The 22,216-nt window shown below is 38.8% G+C and overlaps 1 protein-coding gene across 1 annotated transcript in view; it reads right to left on the reverse strand.

Annotated features, from left to right (window-relative positions):
• Positions 1 to 25: 25 nt before the first annotated feature.
• ext1b (exostosin glycosyltransferase 1b) overlaps positions 26 to 22,216 on the reverse strand; it is a 65,740-nt gene continuing 43,549 nt past the window's right edge. The window contains exons 2-11 of the mRNA XM_043217410.1: positions 20,256 to 20,349; positions 18,473 to 18,580; positions 16,814 to 16,933; positions 14,589 to 14,721; positions 12,627 to 12,745; positions 8,755 to 8,850; positions 6,550 to 6,639; positions 4,369 to 4,529; positions 3,121 to 3,292; positions 26 to 3,030 (exon numbers count right to left, since the gene is read on the reverse strand). Coding sequence (XP_043073345.1) covers positions 2,845 to 3,030; positions 3,121 to 3,292; positions 4,369 to 4,529; positions 6,550 to 6,639; positions 8,755 to 8,850; positions 12,627 to 12,745; positions 14,589 to 14,721; positions 16,814 to 16,933; positions 18,473 to 18,580; positions 20,256 to 20,349 — 1,279 coding nt within the window. The 3' untranslated portion in view covers positions 26 to 2,844. The remainder of the gene's footprint in view (positions 3,031 to 3,120; positions 3,293 to 4,368; positions 4,530 to 6,549; positions 6,640 to 8,754; positions 8,851 to 12,626; positions 12,746 to 14,588; positions 14,722 to 16,813; positions 16,934 to 18,472; positions 18,581 to 20,255; positions 20,350 to 22,216) is intronic.

Genomic DNA, 22,216 nt, shown 5'->3' on the forward strand with positions numbered 1-22,216 from the left:
AATTGGCATTTTGCAATTTCTTTATTACCTCTATAAAAAGTCATCTGTTAATTACTGGGATGAAGGGTCAGGACAGGAGGGAGCAAAACAAACAGATCTGAACAAAAAAATAACCCAAAACAAATCAGTATTTACTCATAAATAGCCTAAAGTGGTCATGCAAGTCTGGTTAACAGCCTAACGTGAGAAATACAGTTGTGTGTTTAACAGATGCTGTGAAACTTTAGCGTTGGCAGATGACGCAACTTCATTCGAAAGATTTTGCCGCTTCTGTCCAAACTCAATTCAATTGAATCAAAAGGCACAATCAGGGAGAGATCATTGATGTTTTTGAGCATGACTCCATATTGCTTATTGCTAATCACAGAACATAAATGTAAGAAATCAGGTGCTAAATTACCAGTTATTTTTAAGACAAGATGATCTTGACAGAATGAGAAACGAGTATAGAAACCATAAAAGAACAACAACATAATACAATTGCATGAGTTTAAATTTGCCAAGATTCTTTGGTGATCTTGCAAGTGTGTAGTGGTAGCAGCAGCATTCAACACGCCAATTTCAAATGAATGGCTTTGTCACGTTAAGCTGGGTAATTAAAATAACACTGGTGTCAATTGAAACACCTATCAGTGTGTCGTCCGCGCGCACGCTCCGCACTGACAAGGGCCTTGGGCAGATCTGGACGATGCCGAGCGCATCACAAGCCCTGATGACAGCGTCGGCAAGGGCATCGTGACAGGACGCGCATATTAATCAACACGGACATCTGATGCACACATCTACCCCCTAAAATCATCTCAGATGCATCACGTTATGGACAATTGTGTAGATCCAGCCGTACGTACACGGATCACGTACATCGAAGTGTCTTATGAGTTGGCCGATGAAATTGTGCGAGGCCAGATGTTGATTCTGCGATATGACATAACAACAATGACAATCATATGTAAAAATGTTGGATATAAAATCTTAAATTAGATGGTTTGCTGAACTTAAAACTTAACCAGATGTGGGCCATTTGCGTTAAAACTAAAAAAAAAAAACGAAAAAGGATGACAAGGACAACTAATTACAAATTAATATTTTATGCAACAGTTGAGAAGGGCAATTATAGTAGAAGCTTTCAGGGACTTAAAATTAAGTCACATACTTGTATAACAAGATTCAAGCAAGCACCTAAACTTAAATGTCAAGCTGGACACTTTAAAATGAAGATTTTCAGTTGGAATAATGTCAATTGAATCACATTACTGCAAATTCCTCAGGTCTCCAAGTCATAATGCTTATTAAAATACAACGCACAACAATTGAAGGGTACCTAAACAACATTCAGTGTCAGATATGCTTTTGAATTCCAGCGTGGGCTGACCATGACCACACGGAGGGAAAAAACATGTAGTGTACATGATGTCACAGCATCAGACGAATTCTGACGCGTTATGCGAAGAAAACATGAAAAGGGAAGAAAAAAAAAAAAAAAAAAAAGGCTTTGGCTCACAGCTGGCACATTTTAAGTCCAGTCACCTTCACAAAAGGCCACTAAAGCACGGCACTCCTTCAAGTCATCAGACATTCAAGTACCTTTGAGCAGAGGCTGACAACACTCTCCACTCTGACTCTGGGAAACACAGAGAAACAACACTGGAGGGCCCCAACGTCTCGAGAACCGCTCCCTTGATATGAAATCAATAAGATAGGATGTAAAGGAAGCATACACTCGTCACATTTTAGGGGACATAAATTAGCCGGGTGTCCATTTGTGGCCGAGTGAGTTTTATATGCGAAAGAGGATAGGAGGCCGAAGAGGAGAAATGAGGCAGTGCCATTGAACTTTGACAGACAGCTCATTTTTCACAGGGACAGGGAAGATAAAGGAGGTGAGAGACATCTCACTTAAATTACGGCCCATAAGTCCTTACGATGCAACCTGTCATGCGCTGATGTCTACAAAAGTTTTCACACCTAAACAGATGGTGTTCCTGCACTGTAAGCTCTGCCTTTGTTTCCATGCTAATTTTTCTCTTGACTACGACAAACATTTTTTTTTTCTCTCTCCAAGTCGAGCTGTTTAATAACGTGAGGATTTAGGGAATTCTAATTAATTTTTTTTTAATACACTTTAAGGTGGATTTGCATGAATTAATTAGGTAGGGAGGGTTTGACAAGCCACTTAAAGGCAACTCATTAGTCTTGGCACCATTTTTAAAAATAAGAAATACAATACTGCAGGGTGTTTAAATGGTGGTTATGCCACTAATAAGAGGGATCGGCGTTTCGAATGCAATGTTACGGCCCTTTTTTTTGCTCACGGTTATATTTTTCTGTGTCTGTGAACTTTTCACCTGCACTGTCTACATCATAGTCTTGAATCACTTCCAGTGAATCTAAATGATTATGAAGTGTTTTGAAAAGGAAAAAAAGCCCTAATACCTCAAAAACTTGGAAATAAAACCATATGAGCTCAGTCGTACGCAATCATGGCTCGAGACCTCGGAAAGAACTGAGAACATGATGTTGACATCCGAAGCGGGAGGATGGATGGATCCAGATGTGGCGTGGTGAAGAAGTGCTAACACGATGATGCGTCCCTCCTGTCGTCCAACATCTCGCTCGTGTGCTGGGAAAAATGAGTTTTTCTGTGGCATTCCTTACCAACCTTGAAACAAAACTAAATCTTCCGAAGAGTTAAAAGTGTGTCACATGTGTCTGAAGGTCCACAGAGGCCTGCGTTTGTCGTTTGCTTGTGTGCTGAGCCACGGGCTCTTCCGCTATGGTCCTCCTCTGCTCTGGAGAGTCTCTCGCAGCCCCCTGTTGAATGTCCGACAAGGGGCGCCAGTCTGGTCAGAGCCTCTCGATCTCCCTGTATTTCTTGCGGAGGATGGAGACCTGGTCCTTAAACAGAACGGGGTCCAGTCTCATTTGGGAGTGGACCAGTGGCATGCCGCCAAACCAGCTGGCGAACTTGTTCATGCAGGTCTGGCGCTGGGCAAAGTGGTCCGGGTCTGCCCAGCGTGAGGCTCGAGATGACTAAGAGGAACAGACAGATGCACAACATTAGACGGTTTGCTCAAGCTCATATAGGTTTAATTATCCGCAGCGTTTTTCTCTCTCACTTACCTGAGCCATCATGGTCTCCTTGTACTGTTTTTTCTGTGTGACCTTGATGGGCGGCAGCTTGGTGACAGCGGACACTAGGAAGTTCATGAGGATGTCCTCACAGTTGGCCAGCTGGTCCACCATGCTCTTCAGGCTATTTGGCAGGAAGTGGGTATACAGGAAGTGGTAATATCTGGAGAAAAGGACCGAATGGAGAACATGAACACTGTCAAGGACAGGTCGAGACAACCAAATCATAAATTCAAAAGCTCAATAGGACAATGAACACAATGTGTTGAGATGGATAGAAGATATTGATTTTTTTTGGTTGCAACAAAAACCAATCAGTATTTTAATCAATTCAATACAATTTTTCTTAAATGTGTATTTAATGGCTTCTTGTCCTACAAATGTGTCCTTGCTGCAAGTTTGTAGCTCACTACGGAAACTGCAAATTATGTTTTTCTGAGAAAAATCAATGAACTATTCTACCCTAAAGCAGATGCCATCATATTAGGTCTTTATTTGTGGTGGCATGAGGTGTTATACATGTGTAACATTTTTATTTAAAATGAATAGTATACATGTTAAATACAATTACACAAAATAATTATATTGCCAAGAAATTTTAAAATAAGAACTTACGGTAATTTTTGTGAATTTGGTGATATTTTTGAGGACATTAAAACAACATTTTTCTTAAAATGTCTGTGGTGTTACCATGAAAAGCTGACAATTTCCTGTACTTCCTGTTTAAGACCACAGCTCTGAGGAGTAAATGGTGAGTTTTTCTTTAAACACTACATCAGTCAGTTTAATCTAAAGGCAACTATAGTTGTATTAATGTTTAAAAAATATCACCAGGTTCGCTCACTGCACCAGTAGTCGCCATTTTAAACAGAATTATGAAAATTTTGGACATAAATGACAGTTTGGTAATTCATTAATTATTTGCATTAAATTTAAGCTTTCTATCAGTGATATGATGTTCTGTGCTTCCTCAAAGAAAAACGAGCACATGCACATGGTTGCAAGATTTTTGTCATAGTTAACGAAATTAACATTCAGTGGAAACCTTTTGTTTTGTATTCTTTATTATAAATTTAAAAAAAAACGCATTTATTTGAAATGAAGTCTTTCCTTTTACTTCTAAACAAATTTAGAATTTTTTTTTTTTTTTTTTTCCCTAAAAATGACCCCAATATATAACATTATATTCAGAGTGCCCTAATTTCCTCCCAGTGAAGCAGCTGTTTCTACATGCAGTACCTGTGGTAGATGGCAGCTCCCGTGAGAACCATGGAATAGTCATTGGTCCATTTGGAGGTGTAACCCCAACGCTCCTTATTATTGTCCCAGAAATGACTGCGGGCAGGATATCCCACAATTCTCTCAGGGAAACTCTGCCACACCGTGAAGGCAAAGTCCACCTGCAAGGCAACGTTGAGCTCAAGTTAGAAGCCAAAACCAGTGCTTTAAAGAGTTAAAAAGAAGGAATAAGGAAAAAAAAAATTTGAGGATGGTGGCATGAATGCTCTTGTGTGACAAAAACCAGACAAGGATATACACACACACACACACACACACACACTTTCAAAGCTGCTAGCTGAGAAGATGCCCTCCTTTTTCGAAGATCAAAGCGTTTAAACAAATAATTACTGAAACACATCAAAAGTGTCAGCTGCGGAGCCTCAGCAGGATCTCAAGTCAGCAGTGAATTGAACCACACACATACAGACACACACAAACAGACTAACTATATACACTGAAACCTTGGCGTAACCCTACCGGCAGTACACCCGCCTCACATGTAATGCCAAACTAAGTCTCCAGCTACACAAATGGGGTTATTTGGGAGGGGGAGTTCAAGAAAGAAAGAGTAATTGGAGTTTCCCTGCAGTGTGGTCAAGATAACACATGATTAAAGATATCCATTTCAGGAAGAAAAGAGGAATGCGCAGGAGGGAAGACAGGTTTAGGAGGTTGACTTCAGCTGCGTGCGTTCACGCTGACTCTGCTGCCTCTGATAAGGGACGGCCATTTCTCACCGCTGTACGCTGCAGAGTGCCACTAATGCAGGGGACAGAAAGAAGCTGAGAGAGGGAGGAACCGCGGGCTGAAGAGGCCATGCTGAGCTGATTATGGGTGGCGGAAGCATAGTGGTTGCCAAATCTGCACTGCCAGCTGAAAGGTTGGGGGTTTAATCCCAGAGTGGCTGAGGAGGAAGCGATCACAACCCTGCTTAAATGATAAGGCATCTTTCACTTTAAGAGGCAACAGGGTTATGGATCCGACATCTGCCCTATTGTTAGCTGCAACGGATGCTATTTTTAATATATGGCCATGAAAGGGGCAATCTCATCCCCTTTAGCACACATACAATGATATTCAAAGTGTTTTCCAACTAAAAGAATTCCATTTTGGTGGACCATCTTCTCTGTGCCTATATGTAAATGACCGCTGTTCTAAACATTTTTTGTATACAATTAAGCTCCACTTATTCCTACTTCCTATACTAAAAACAATGAGACTGAATAAATAAACATTTTACTCACGTCTGTTTTTGGGGATTGTGGGGACATTCCATAGATGTAATGGTTTTTATGCTGTACAGACTGTATGAGCTATTGTCCTACACCTATACCTACCCATTAAAAAGAAACTACAGCCATTTTTAGATTAAAAAAAAAACAATAAAAAAACCCCACTCTGTATGATTTAACACCGTTTTGAAAAGTGGGGAGGTACGTCCTCATAAGTCACCTTCTCCATGTAATACCTATGGCATACCTATGTCATTATACAAATGTGTGTCCTCACGTCACAAACACGCACAGTATATATACACTCAAGATTTTTTTTTGCATGTATACAGTTATAATATAAAATTATATAATATAAATGATACGAGTATAAATATACATGTAAATATTTTCAATATATATACTGTTACGTGTATGTATTTATATGTACATAAATCATGCGATTAATCACAGTTTTAATTTGAATAATAAAAAGGAAAATAGTAAACAAGTAATAGATGTTTATACATGACATTTCTATCAGCTCTGATGGTTCCAATTTAAACGTATTTTAAACTCTGTTCATTCGATTATTTCATTCTATGATTGGGTCGGTGTAACTGTGCACAGCACTTTGGTAAAATAAGATTGTTCTAAAGTGCTTTACAACTGAACGTAAATTTAAAAGTGTCTTTAAATCTCGCACATTAACTTTGGCAACCCTAAAATAAAAACGTCACAGACCTCACGTTGAAGACCCCAGAAAACATAAAAAGATGACATCTACAGCCATGAACAGCGATAGAAAGTGAAAAAAGAAACTTTCCAGAAGGAAGTGCTGTCTTCAGCAGGGCCGCGGGGGCCACAGGCTAACAGAGCTCAGGACGGACGTGTGAGTCAGAGAGAGAAAGAGACTTATAGTCCATACCTCAGTGGTTGACAACACGGTGTCCTCATCCAGACTTAACACTGCATCGCTGATGATACTGTCATAGGGCTGAAACCGGCTGCTCATGACCTACAGAGAGAAAATACACACGCAGTCAGATTTTATCTCAAGATAAAATTCAGATAGAAAGCTTGCATGATCCAAAAAAAAAAAAAAGGAGTCTCCATATTTTTCTCTGTTTGGATTAAACTCTAAATATTTGGTTACTGTTGTGCATGTGCGGCCGAGCATTAATAAGATGTGGGAACGTAAAAAAAACGAGGCGCGCATTAAAGTCCTGTCACAGACGCGTACAACAACAGGCCACCCACACACGTCTCCTTCATAAACATGGACGCACATGCAAGCATTTAAGTGAACTTTTGTCAAAACACATACGGACAAGACAAGCCTCAACGGCACCAAATGTCAAAACAGTGTCAGGGAGCGACAAACTGACTCATAAATACATCAAAAGAGGACAGTGTCTAAGAGCACACGCTCCATACACAATCTGAACTTCTAGAAAACGTGTGGATGAGCCAGGATTAAATCTCATCTCTCTCCTGCAAAACCACAGAATCAAGTCGAGTCATATCATTTTACCACTAGCCACTAATAGTTAATTAGGCAATTAGTTAGCTGTATTAACCGTAATTAGGTATTAACCGTTAAATATTTGTGCTCTGACTATGCCGGTGTCCATTTGTTGCACAAAACATGGATAAGCTTGGCTTGCTTACTATAACCGGTTTAATTTATCACATTAAAAAAAAACCAACAACAGCAGGGTTCAATTACCCAGATTTAATTACCAAAATTCTTGGTTTTGGTTTCTGGCTAAATGAAAATGTTCATTTCAGTCTCTGTAAAAAACAAATCAAATCATTAGGGTGCATCGCTACTAATCGCTACTTTCCCTTAAAAAATAACCCTTATTTACAATCATATCACACAGTGTGTAATTTCTGCATGCTTGTTATTTTTCTTTTACAAACTTTTTCTGTTGACATAACTCAGCTTGCACAGAGGGAATTTATTATTGACAAAATTACATAGAATTATTTTTCACACTCCAATCCCAATGGCTAAAATCAAGTCCTGCCCTATATTCTTTTTTTTTTTTTAATTTTACACTTCACACAAAAATTAAGCCTATTTTCAATAAGTAGTTAATGTTGTTTCATGCAGTCCTTAATGAAATGCAGTGCAGCACAGGAAGTGAGTCTGAAAGGCACAGTATTCTCTGTAGGATGTCATATACTGTAGAAATGGGAGTGTTTAATAAGGAAAATGCCCAGAGCTACACTTCAGTGTGGCATGGGACCAGCCTGTCAATCACGGCTTAAAAGAGCTGTCTCCTCGTCAGCTAGTCTGGGTGGGAGAACACACACACACACACACACACACACGGACACACCACTCTGTAAACAAGACAGCCACAAGCCGTAGAAACCACAGGCTGACTGGCACTACTTCACTGCTCTCTTCCCTCAGCCAGAGGAAAACTAATCCCTCTCTGCTCCAAACACTGGGAAACAACACTCGCAGTCCCTCTCTGTTCCACACACACCCTCAACAACGACAAAAGCATGGGATGTCACTAATATTTTACCGCAGTACATATAAATATACAATTCACAATTTTGTGAAAAAATACTTCATCAGGGTAATATCTTTTATTACCAATGAAAAACATGTAATATACACCACCATCACTTTATATTAGGAGGCCTTAAATTCAAATGTATAGTTTCATACAATGCAGTTAGTGTACAGACATGTTTTTACATTGTACTTAGACTTTTAAAAAAATGTCAGTTTTCTTATGCTCACCAAGGCTGCATTTATTTGATCAAAGTTGCTGTCAAATACCAAACACTTTTTCTCTTTTAAAATGTAATTTCAGCAGCCATTGCTACAGTCTTGAGTGTCACATGATCTTTCAGTATCATTCTAATAAGATTGTTTGATAATCAGAAAGTTCACAAGAATAGCATTATTTTTTTTTTTTTTTAAATAGATTTTGCGTAGCTCTACAGAAGTTTTTACTGTTGCTTTAGATCAAGTCAAAGTGCCTTTTTAGTAGCGTATGCATTGAACGCTTGCAATGCTGTGATAATGTGATTTTTCAGGCTTAACATGCCAAAAAAGTGGAAGTAACTTGGGCAAAATGATTGAAATCACAAAGAAACCCTATATCACCTTGTTCTCTCCTTCGATTACAATAATGGGCACTGAGGTGGCCGGCCATCGATGCTTGGCAGGTAAAGGCTTGTCACAGTTCCACAATACAATAATCTGAGAAAAGACAGAAAGAGAGAGAGAGAGATAGAGAGAGATCAAAAACACAAAGCAGTTTCTAAAACTATGCATTCTTTTAAATTATACAGTACATTTCTATTACTGATGCCTCAAGGGCAGAAAAAACAACAACACATTAATTCAGACCCAGTCCCCAGCTTGTGTTTCTTTCCAAAGAAATTAAATAACACAGTAATGCTCTGTACTTTTATACACAGTCATACTTCATTAAAAAGCCACACTTAAATAGAGCATGCACCAGTGAAACATATGCAGCGAATGCCAAGCATATCACATTGTAACGTGTCAGGGATTCTCTGAGGGCTTTCGCTTTGTGAGTTCACACACATTTCTGTAATAGTGTGTCTGGCTTTACCATTAGCCTGGAATTTCCCAAATTCGGGATGTGATGTCGGTTTCAATTTACAGCTTGTCACAGCCACGAGTTTCCTTTTTTTAATGTTCATTTTGTTTTGTCACTTTCAAGCGTCTTTGAGTGATTACACCTCCAGCTGAAGCGACCGGCTCTGGTTTTACGTTAACACTCATAAATGTTTCATGTGGAACATTTTAAAGAGGGGCCCTTCCTCTCAGAGAGTGTCTGATTTAGAAGTCAGTTAGTTCACAGAGCGGGGTTAAATAACTCATTAAGAGCGCTTGAGCATTTGGACTCAAGCCAATACTCTGACAGAGCCCCCTACATGCTTTTATGGGGGGTTTGTGTACAACAAAATGTTGAGAAATGAATGCATATAAATGAGAATTCGCTGAAATGATCAGATCTCTGGTTTCATTTCTTTGGTCTTGACATCAAAACACGAACAGACATGGGAACACTGAATACGCTGACAGAAAAGCAAAAAAGGTAAAAAAATAAAATAAAATAAAATTGGGTAAAGACCTAGACTTGCCGATAAAGTTTAGAAACTTTCTTTAATTAAAAAACTACAATATTTAAACTGAAAATATATTTGTAGTAAAAAAAAAATTATAATAATTTAATAAAAATGATATTTATCAAATGTTTTTGTTGTTCACTAATGCATTGGGAATAGCATTAGGACATGATGCAAGCCGGATGAGCATCATTATTATACACAAGAGCTGTTCAAAATGAAAAAGTATTATATTAATGCACTGATTTTAAAATCCTGTTTTAATGCGCTGGTGATATAAACAGCCATCAAGCCTTTTACTTAACCACATCTTTCATTTCATTAACTCCCAATCGCAGAGTCACGTAGCTCTCAAGCCACAGAGCAGAACATAATAAATGAAAGCTTGACTGTCTAATGATATTACATGCAGGAGGATCAGGAGGCCTCTTCAAACTCTAAGTATTCTATAATCTATAATAAGATCAGAGACATTAATTAAACTACTTAAACTCTTAGAAACAAAACAAAGCCTGAAGGTTGGATTTTTTGATAATGCAGAAGAGTGAGGCAAAGATAGGACCAGGAACGCTGAAGCGTGTTGACGTGAGTGAAGCTCTATACTGCGGTGGATTTAAAATAGGAATCAACTGTAAAATTCAGTCAACTAGTCATCCAACAACTGACAATCACACATATAATAGCTCAGATATAACCAATTAAGTGTTCAAAAATATTGTCCGACTTTACATAAACATCCCTTGAAAATGTGCTGAACTCAAAGCAAGCCTAATTTATTCTAGGCTGCCAGTAAAGTAGTAGTTTAATCGACAACAATGCAAATTCTGTTTTTGCAAAATGATATTTTTTTCAGTTTTACTTCAACTTTTACTACAAAACTGCAGTTTGAATGAGATGAAACTGCCCAATGAAAAAACGTGATTTTTGAAAATTGTTCATTGGTCTTTGCGCGTCAACTCTTCATATACTGAACATGTTATTGCACATAGTTTTCCTTTCCTAGGCTTATACCATTTAATACATTATTACGACCTTAAACCTTAAACACCTAACTGAACGGGTGTTTTTAACTGTCATCAGTTGTGCTTTTTAAACGCGGACGGTATTTCTATCAACTTCCCCCAGTTTTGGGGGTGGAGGTACACGCGTACTCACTCACAGCGGTGGGCCTGCCAGAACGAGCTCAAAAGACGCCCGTCATTCTCCTCTGCCTCCCCTTGTTTATTTATATCCCTCCTTCCTCTACTTCCTTTCCATTCCTCTGCGCAAAACTCGGGCTGATGAATTGTAGCTAAAGGGGCTAGCATTGCTATTCCCATCCCTCCACTTCAGCTGGAGTAGAGCGTGCTCAATTCAAGCTACGCCAGAGAAAAAAAAATAAATACTAAGCGTTCGGCAGTCGAGCCTTTTCAAGCCCTCCCGTGGAGAAGAGAGGAGACAGTCTGAGAAAAGCTCCAGCTTGTGTGCGCGCAACATGCTTTGCGGCGTCAGCGGGGACACGTCGCATTTAATTCCCTACCTATCCTCCCCCACTAGCCCCTCTCTCAGTCCCGCACATTAAGAGACGAATCGATACGTATTGGTTCCCAGGGTGGTAAACACTTCAGAAGGCAGTGGATGCCATGGAAACGCATGGGCTGCTGGGCTCTGATTTAGTCCCTGAGGTTTAAGAGGGGTGTAAACTGAGGGGGAGGCAGAGACGAGTCGTCCAGATGCACCGCAAGTATGACGCTTTTAACATTGAGCCATATCCACTCATCTTCAAGAGGAAAGCAACATCGTTCTGTATACTAATCAGATCAAATTGAGGAAACAAATTTTGGCTTTTTCTGAAGTTCAGATATCAAACGGACTAATGGGAAGCCTCAAACAGGCAAAAAGTTAACTAAGTAACTAACTCGCGTCAAAAACAGCAGTTAGCTCTGATCCTGATACAGATGTTGTTTTTAATCTTTAAAAGATTTATAGCAAGGCAGTCATCAGCGAGCATCAGCCTTTTTGACTCGTCTGTATAAACCCATATAGATATTTTAGACTTTTCTGTAATCATGACAAACAGTTCAAACTTTATTTTAATAGGAACTAAACTGAATTATATACTGAACTGATTATCTTGTGATGACCTGCAAGCTATGAGGACAATTGTTGATTATTATTGATAGCATTTTAACTTAAGAGTTGGACTATTTTATAATATTAATTTATTAAATTAAATAATATTAACCAATTTATTAATGTATTAAATTTATTTTATTTTTAATTAACTATAAGATTTTATAGCTATCTTTTAATATTTATTTAGAGCACTGGTCAGTAATTTGCCCCTTTTGTCAATCACAATATTCATTATCTGGGCCCATATACCATAGAGATACTAATATTTCTGTGGTAATTGCAGTGCACTGCTTGTTTGCAAACTTTATATGAACAGAATCTAAAATTAATTAATTATTGATACATTAAACTGATTAAACATGATTAATTTAGCGATTTCAAGAACTGTATGTTCTTCCATAAAAACAATAGTTATTGATTTTATGTGGTTTTAGCATTTCAATTTAGATTAGAATTAGATTATTATATTATAAATGCATCGTGTATTAATTTAAATACTTTTTAGTCATCCTGCGGAGCCCCTGGACGTTTGCTGAGACCCACTGGTTGAGAACCACTAATTTAGTGCAATTAATTAAAAAAAAAAAAAGAAAAGTAATGAATATTTAAATATTAAATGATTAAGTGAATTAAAAGGCACTAAAGCCAGGTTTTATCTCAAAAACCTTCTAATTTGGGCCTTTTTAAAACAAACAGTGATATATGCAGTAATTTGCCATTGTTTTAATGAATGAATCAGCCATCAGAAGAAGCGGGTTTTACCTGAGCACAGTACTGTGACCGAGCCACTGAGACGAGGAGCTTGAGAATAGGCTGAGACTGAGAAACCAGGGGTGTGACGGCATGGATAACAGCAGTGAACTTGGGATTCGGCTTGATCCCTACAACACACAAAAACAAGAGAATTCTTTTCAAATAACCATAATCACACAAATAAAAACAAACAGAAATAATACACCGGATCTATGCTCCTAATGCACCTCTTTCACTGATCTTGGGGGGAAATCTAAGGAAGTCTATTGAAGGGATTTAAACATAGTAAAATGTGTACAAAGTATCCAATAAAAAATGTAATATTTGTTAACATTAAACGGGGGTGAACGATGCATACAGCTGACACAATTTCTGTGAGGCTTTTTGAAGAGCTTGTGTGCGTTTTATAAAATGCCAAATATATCTGTAAAATACTTCAAGCAATTTGAATTAGTGGTATGACTAAAGTGGGATTCAATGAGATACGAGTTCTTAAGCTACCGTCATTAATAATGGCATTAATATAATGTACATCTCTCTACAGATGCAGCATTTTTTCCATGTATTGTACACTTTGCCCACGAGATAATAAAACAGACAGTTGGCATGAAATAACTCACTATGTCTAATTGGTGCAGCGGTGACAAACCAATATGATAATTCTTGCACACATACAAGCTGATAATTCTTGTTGCTTACCACTTTTTTTTTTTTTACACTTACATTTTCCCACTAACAAGAGGTGCTCAATCAACGGCTTCATATTGATTGGCCTGACAAGCAGTGCAGATTAAGATAGAGGCCTGCGTGGGCTGCATTAGCAACTGTGGCGATGCACGACTTTAGATGGTGAATATGGATTTTGCGATCCAATTACACAGGGCTGGTCGATAATCTATCACGTTGTACAATGGTTGTCACTTAGCTACATGGTAAATTTGTAGATATCAAGACACCTCTGCAATTAAGAGATGGCAGGAGAGGGTGTTTAAAAATAAATCAGATGATGACAAAGGAGAGAACCAGAGACAAACGCAACTTGGGTTTTGAATGAGGCTAGTCACAAATTTGGCTATGACAAGACCCACGTCTGTAAAAGATGAAAGAGTATCCGAAAGTCCCATAATGCCTGTCTGTCATGTCTTAGAAAGCTCATTAATTCCAGACACATTTGAACATAACCTCAAAATGTCATGCAGGACTAGTTTCTGAAAGTTTAGGAGAAAAGGGTGTCACAATACTCAGAAAGACTTTGGCTGTGTCCAAAAGCACTCACTTGCTCACTCATTCCCTATGTTCCCAGTCAATGTGACATCCAGAATAAAGGCATAATATAATGTCACTATGTACTAGTGAACAGAATAAGAATGAATACTGTTCCTATATTTTATATTAAATATATATTATTTTGTGTCTGTAACTTAAAATTAGCCTGTGTGCATTCCAACTCATTTTGCCAACATGGTCATCTGAGTTTACATTTTTAATAGAAACACAACTAAAATATAATATATATTTTTATTATGACAAATTAAGACTATTAGCACCAGATAACTGCACTAGCTTGCTGTATTCTTTATTATGCAATAATAATAATTAAAAAAAAAACGTATTGCTCTTTTGGTTATTTTGCTTCCTTCTACAGCCATCATTGGTAAATCACTTTGGGATAAAATCACTAAATGACTAAATGTAAATAACACAAAAGTGCTGAAACGAAGGAAGCGACTAACTCTTATTCTTCACCATTTGCACCTTTAGATTCTAAAATACTATTAAGTGTTCAGCGCATTATAGGTATAGTATAAAATAAATCCCTACATCATCGTTCACTCGGATTTTCGACAACGCTACGAAAATGGCAAACCTCCAAAAAGAGCACTATGGGGAAAAGAGGAGCAATTTTAGAAACAGCTTTTGTCTTTAACTCTACAACAATTACGCGCCATTAAGAAGATGATTGTCAATTACCAAGTTTGGCGTAGAAGAAAGGGAAGTCGCCCAGGTAGGATGAGTAATGGGGCAGTGTAAAAAGTCCACCGGGATGACTGTTCCACATCAGATTGCTCCTGGAGGTCTGCTGAAGCACTCGGTCCTGTATGATCTACACAAACAAATAAACAGCCTGCATTACAGCCTGCGTAAACAACTCCAGCTAAATTCTTCGCCCCTGCGAGCGCTCTGAAGCCGTCATTTGGAGAAGTCTTTGTGAAAGGGTAAATTAATGTTTCAAATTGAAACTTCAAGTCGAGGTGCTGCTTTGGGTCTATAAACTATGAGACAAACGATCAAATGCTTCAGCGATTTCACCACTCTCATCGTGCCAATCAGCTGCTCCAGCATTAAGAGGAGCAATTGCTTCTCTGGCCTTGAGTGAGGCTCTCGGCGATGAATGGCTGCTGTAAAAAGAGACAAAGACTGATAGGCTTTTTTGTTGTCGTCGTCGTTTTTTGGTTTATATTGTGCCCCTTGGTGTGAAAGCGGCTTGGCTTAGTGACAGCCTAATCGTTGGCAACTGGAATGGGTTTCCACACAAGCTGGATGTCTCCGAGATTGTGTCTTCATTGCAGCTTCTTAATACTAGCCTGGAGGCTTTTTTTTGTAGTACAAATGACAAAAGTCTTGTAGAATTTACTAAGCAGCATCTGGAATGCATTCATCAGTTGTAGGATGGTGAGATTCCACGGACAACCTTCACCGCACACAAATATAACTTTGAAATACAAACACAGACATTTTCTGTAGACAGAATCACAGCTGCGTAATTAGTTCAAGTGGATGGGAAGGTGAATGTGGAAGATAAACTCGTTCTGCATAAATAATGGTAATTAGGACTAATCATGCATGTCGATTCAGAATGATTAAATAGGAACCTGGGCAACAAATCGAAGCGTTCAATTAATATTGTAAAGAAACGAGGCGTTCAAGGTGAAGTGTGTAATTTAGAAGTACCAAACAGAATAAAAAAAAAAAAAAAAAAAAAAAAACACCCAGTGTTATTTTTACAGGTTTTCGTTATAGTTTAATAATTGTAATGTAACCCACAAAACTGTTTTAAAGTCTGGGGTCATATAATAAGGAAACGAATAGTTTTACCCAAAAAGGATGCATTAAAAAAAGTGGCATTAAAGATAAAGATATATATATTTTTTAAATATATGCATGCATGTGTTAGCATTTATATATACACAAAATAAATATACACAGTGCACACACATATTTTAACCAAAACTTAGCGATTAATAGTGTCAGCACTAATTGTTTTATTAAAAAAATGTAATCTGAGGTGATTAATAAAAAGCACCGTTTCCCCTGTGTTTACTTCTTGCACCCCCTTGGAGCAGTCAATAACCATTTGACATGAGCGTTGATATTAAGCTGTGGTCTTTCAACCTTGCAGAACCCCACCTGTCATTTTAAAAACCCAATCTGAGCGGCTGATGAAAGGCCGTTCCTCTTGCTCAGCTAAAAGTCCTCCCTTTTAGTGACTGAAGACATGTGATTGACGACTCAATCTTGCAACAGGATGGCCGCAATCTTCCAAATGGAGGGCAGCGGATGAAAGCAACTCTTCGGATGCTAGCTGTAATTGCAATGACGCTGTACCCACACCATGGGAGGCTCGAGGGGGGGGCTCTGGCAGCGCTGTCACTAGCTCATAGTCTTCAGGGGTTAATTGCTGTGATTTGTTGATTGTAGATGCTTATGCATTTTATGACACTGTCAGTTGCTAAACAAGGACTGCAACGGCATGTCGATCTAAGAAGCGGTGGAACGGTTACACTAACAAAGCTTTTGACAATATTTTTCATATATAACAGTGCCAATAAACAGACTTTTTGGTGAACAATGCAAAAGCATCCAAATATTTTTAGAACTACTGTATCCTAGCTCTGTGTCTAGCCAAATGCTAATAACGCAAAGGAGAGGTCAGTGAGCCAAGGTTGCGCATCATTTCGAAGACCCTGATAAAGGGGTCATGCAGAATTAAACAAGGCATGATAATGTGTTTGCACTTAGCACAAACCTTAATAAATCTTTATAATTTGACAATTTCTGTCAAAATATTTGAACCCAGCCTGTGCTTCTGAAGCGGCTCTTTTGAGTGTCACAGCTGTGAAATGAGAGTGTGAGTGTGTGTGTGTGTGTGTGTGAGAGACAGTGGGAGACGGCGTGACTGAACAGTCATCGCTTACTTCTAGAGTGGTGAGCACAATCTTCTCCACGGACGAGAAGTAGGCCTCCCACAAGAACTGCGTCTGCTGTCGCAGAGCCAGAATCTTATCCTGATGAATGGAGCGCACCGTGGATGGGATCTGCACAGAGAGAGAGAGAGAGAGAGAGAGAGAGAGAGAGAGAGAGAGAGAGAGAGAGAGAGATAAATCAGCGCCCTGCTGCCAGTGAGGTTATGTATGAACAGAACAAATGAAACAAGGGAAAACAGAGGGTCATGGGTGTATGGCATCTCATACTGCTTGGTTAAACAAATCAAATACGTATAACCTGAATAATCTGCATCATAAGCCTAATGTGAAAAACTGGATAATATCAGACTAAGATGGTCAAACCAGTCCATGCTGTGTTTTACAGCAAACAATGTGTTTCAGCCAAGCAGGACGTCCTGGATCAACATCCTTCGTTTGACAGGAATGTTGATCCAGGTCCAGAAATCACATGTCAAACACTATCCAAGTGTTTGACATGTGTGTTGTTTTCAACCTGTTTTGTCTCGGGTCCTATTAGTAAATTCCTCTTTATCAACACAAATGTTCATATATCTAAAGATATATCATATTGAATATAATTCATACTATTAAAACAGTATATTAAATAACAATGATAACAATTATCTAATTATATTCATTAAAAATATTATAGAATTATAATTCCATTATTACATTAATAGCATTGTACCATTATTTTTATCATTATTATTATTCCATAATGTCACTACTTTAATCCATACAGTGTTTTTATTAATCCAATGTGTGTTTATTTTGAAGGCATATTACATCTGACAATATTTAGCATTATTATAAATATCAAAAAGAATACTCTTTCACACTGTGGATGAAAAACAGACTCACCAAGTGAATGGCTTCCTCTCTCTCTTAACATACCCGAGATCGTTTCGAACCGTATTTTGATGGTTCAGAGAACAATCATAGAGAAACTTTCTCTAAAAAAAACCTTAAATGGCAAATTTATTTTTAACTGAGTCCAGATGGGAGGTTTAACAAATGTAATTCACAGTTTTTGTACGTAATTATCATCAAAGCTTAACAAGTAATTTTTGATATATTCCCGCTGAGTGAACCATTTTTCTTTCTTTAAAAAGGAACTAAAAGCATCCAAAAAAAAGAATATTTTAATCTTTTGACAGTCATAATATAATAATAGTCACAAATCCAGTGAAGCTCCAGCATTTCCATTGTTCATAAGATAGTCCACCCAAAATTGAAAACTGTGTCATCGTTTCTTAACCCTTACGTTGTTAAATTTGTATTCTTTCTTGTGTGGAATATGAGGATAATTTTGAAGAACGCCCTCCAATCATATTTGCAAAAAAATCCCCCCACACACTTCTCCAGACACTCCAAATATATATATATTTTGCATCACAGAAGACATACAGCTTTGGAATGACATGAGGTTGAATAAACAATAACAGAATTTCTATTTAACAAAGAAAAACCTCCATGGAATACCTGGCATGCCTGGATGGGAATCATTTTATGGGGTAATTAGTTGGACTTCAGCCACTATGTCTGACATGACTATTAAAAGTATTTGGGCAGAATACAAAAAAAAAAGACTCCGCAAAGGAAGCAGTAAAAACACATTAGATTTCAGACCTGCAGTAGGAGCCTCTCGTCTCCGATCACGGCAGCCGTGTTCCAGTCGATGACCTCCGAGAAGGGGAGTTCCCAACCGTTACTCAGCATGACCGGCACACAGGCCGCCTACAAACGCACAAAAACACACACACAGAGCGATAGGGTCACACTGTGAGTCATACGTGCTGTGTTTTGATTACAGGACAGCACAAAGAGAGAAAACGCATGGATAAATAAGAAACAGAACAAACACAATGAGACGCATATTAAATTGCTTCAACTCAATGCCAGAAAAGCCATTAGCCTTGTTACTGATACTGACTCAAAGAGTCCAGCGTACAGACGCCTACAGATCAACATCCACTTCACTTATACAGTTACACGTCATGACAGTAAATACAGAGCGGGAGACAGAAAATATCTAGGTTGTGGGAAAAAAAAAAAAACCCTCCCAAAAAAACTAAAACAGAAAAGAAGGGCTGAGGAGTGAAAAGTGAATTTCCTTTGAAGTGCTGGAGATGTGTAGAAATGGAGGGATGAGCAGCTGTTGTGTCTGACGGCAGTTTGACGTAATGAGGACCTGCCACTCAAGAGGTCATAAAGGTGTCAGCTGAGCAGCGAGAGCCGCAGGGCTTAAGCTCTAGTGGTCACACACACACACACACACACACACACACACACACACACATATGTGAGAGCTAATGTCAAAGTATGTGCGAGCGTAGAATTGCTTCCCAATGCTTGTGAGGGCCACATTTCTATCCATATGAGATAAAATCTCTTCATAGCAACTAGTGCGGGGCAATAATTGTTTGTCAAAAATGAAAGAAAGGTTCATAAATGGACCAGCTATTGTTTTAGTTGACATCCAAAAGGTGCCAGGAAGGTACAAGAGTTAGTATGCAATGGTAATTAGTTACGTGAGGGTTTTTAATTTGAGAGGAAGAAATGCGCAATAAAGAAAAGACAAAAGTAAGCAAGCACAAGTGGAAGGAAAGTGTGGAAGGAAGGAATGAGAGAAATGCAGAAGGAAGGACACTGCAAAAGGAATTGAGGAATTTAGGGAACAGAAGAGGAAAGGACCGGAAAGAATGTAAGTGAACAAGAAAGGAAAAAAAAAAAAAAAAAAAGGAAGTTTTTGGTAAGGAAGAAAGAATGAACTTGGAAAGGAGGATGAAATGAGGGAAGTGAACAAGAAAAGGAAGCAAAGTGAATGCCAAAGGAGGTAAAGTATCAGACGAAAGGGTACAAAAAACAAGGAAAGAGGAAAAGAAGGAAGACTGAACGAGGTGAAAAGGATTTACAGAGTACAAGAAAGGACTGAAGGATGGAAGAAAGGAAGCAAGTAAAGAATGAAGGACAAAGGATTTAGATAAAATGGAAGGAAATTAAGGAATAAAAAAAAGAATAAAAAGTAGTATGCAACTATAAAAAAGGAAGAAAGTGTCGAAAGAAGCTATAAAAGAGGTTTAAAAGTAAAGGAAGTACACAAGGAAGTGAGGAAGAAAGGGAAGGGCGGAAGCATGTGAACGCAGAGGGAAGAAACTGTATATGAATGAATCAGAAAATTAAAGGAAGGGAGGATGAAGAGGATTAATTAAAGGAAGGACGATATAGGGAAGTGTGGAATTATAAAGTATGGAAGGAAGGAATGAAGAGACAGAACGAGACAACAGGACAAAATAAAAGATTAAAAGAAAAGGAAATAGAAACTAACTGAAATCAAAAAGAAAAAGAAACAGGAAAGAATTAGGGGAAAAAATAGGAAAAGATGTCGAGTGAATGACAGATGTGTGCTCACCTGCAGAGCCTCAAGGAAGCGGAAGGATCCCAGTCGTCGTCCTCGGGGAACCAGACAGAAGGTGGAATTGTGCAGCATTTCACGATAGTCATACCTGCACAAAAACACACACAATCCAATGACACAAATGATTTCCGTGGATTTTTCCCTGTCCTCCAGTGCCTGTGACACTTGCCCGTTTCACACAGGCACATTCACGAGGACCAGGAACAGCGTGCACACATTCAGGTGCCTGAGAAGACACGGCCATGTTTTCCCCATATCAAAGAGACAGTCATTCCTCTGCCCCTGCGCTCTGAGCTCAGGGCGGCCGCGCTGACACAGATGGCTTCCTGTCCTCTCATGCGCGCACGCAAAAAAAAATACAGCGTCAAAAAGGTCTGGAGGTTAAAGGAGCAGGCAGTTATTTATCAGGCAGAAAATCATTCATCATTTACTGGTGAGCATGTAAGGTGAAGGTTGTGTGACGCTGACTTCCACGTGCTGCCATTATCTGCCTTGTGATGATCTTGCTGAGTCCGGAGCAGCTGTGCTGTTTGCCTCCTCAGCTCATTGGTGGATGCTGACTTTGAACACTGCCTGAAATGGCAGGCTACACACACACACACAGCCCTACAGAACGAAACCACGGCACAGAGGCCATTCTGTCGCAAAGTGAACAAACAAGGCACGCGTGTGAGCACACACGCACGCGTCCCAGCTGTCTGGATATGGGACTGATCCCGCGTTAATGTGATAGAATATGAATGAGGCTGGAGGGCGAGCGTTGGTCTCTGTGGTGCCATTTCACATAGATTAGCTACCTGAGGAGCAATATCAGACAGTCGGCAAACACTGAGGATGACTCTATGCCTCACTGTGTGAACCCAGGACAGAAATGATGCCTTTCCATACAGTCCATGAAACACTGGTCACCAGGCTAACACTTTCATTTTGTTGTTTCCTTTCTTTCTAAATTTTCTTCAGTGAACCAGCATACAAAGACAAATGGCACTACACACACACAAAAAAAGATGCAAATATACATATAAATAATATAAATTTAATATAATTTTTTCCCCTGATGTCGTCTTTTCCATATGTTCCATTTCTCCATATTTTGTACTTCCCTACAGCCATCCTTCCTTCTCAAATATGTATATACACAGGTGCATGTCAATAAATTAGAATGTTGCTGAGGCGGTATGGAAGCCCTGGCCTTCAGCTCATCTGCAGATTTTGGTTTCTTTTTCTCATTTTCCTCTAGATTCTCTGTGGGGTTCAGGTCTGGTGAGTTCACTGGCCAGTCAAGCACACCAACACCATTTAACCGACTTTGGTGCTTTATATATATATATATATATATATATATATATATATATAATTTGATAAATAAGCATTACGTCCTAAGTATTCCATTCTAATTTTAACTAATGATTCATAATTATATATATAGTTATATATAAATATAATTTTTTTTACACATTGTGTGTATTGCCCACATTTTTTCAAAGCAGCTCCTTTTACTCATTTCCTCAGCACTGAGCATCTTTTGACCTTGGGAAGCTCAGACCACTTAAAACAGCACAGCGGAGATGAGAGGGTGTAATGATGTGTGTTTATACACAAGCGAGAATTGTTTGGGTCTTTAATGGTGCTCAGGCACACACAAGTGTTTGTGTGAAGGGAATCCATGGCAATGAGCATCTATGCGAGATGAAATGCAATAGAGAAGAGAGCAGTGTTAAAGTATTATGAGAAAACTTCCTGCCAGTGAATCGATATCAGGGTCTAAAAATGAGGATCGCCCTCTGTGATTGTGTTTATTTCACAGGTTGGGTACAATTATACTACCCTGCCCAAACACAGCCCTAAGCTCAGCTTTATGCTCCGTCTCCATAGCAACTCCGGCTAAATGCTTCCATTCGGAGTGTGTTAATTATATGCGTTCTGCACATGGCTGATGGGGGGGACCTCGCACA

This window comes from Puntigrus tetrazona, chromosome 19 (assembly GCF_018831695.1).
Source record: "Puntigrus tetrazona isolate hp1 chromosome 19, ASM1883169v1, whole genome shotgun sequence".
Lineage (NCBI taxonomy): Eukaryota > Metazoa > Chordata > Actinopteri > Cypriniformes > Cyprinidae > Puntigrus > Puntigrus tetrazona.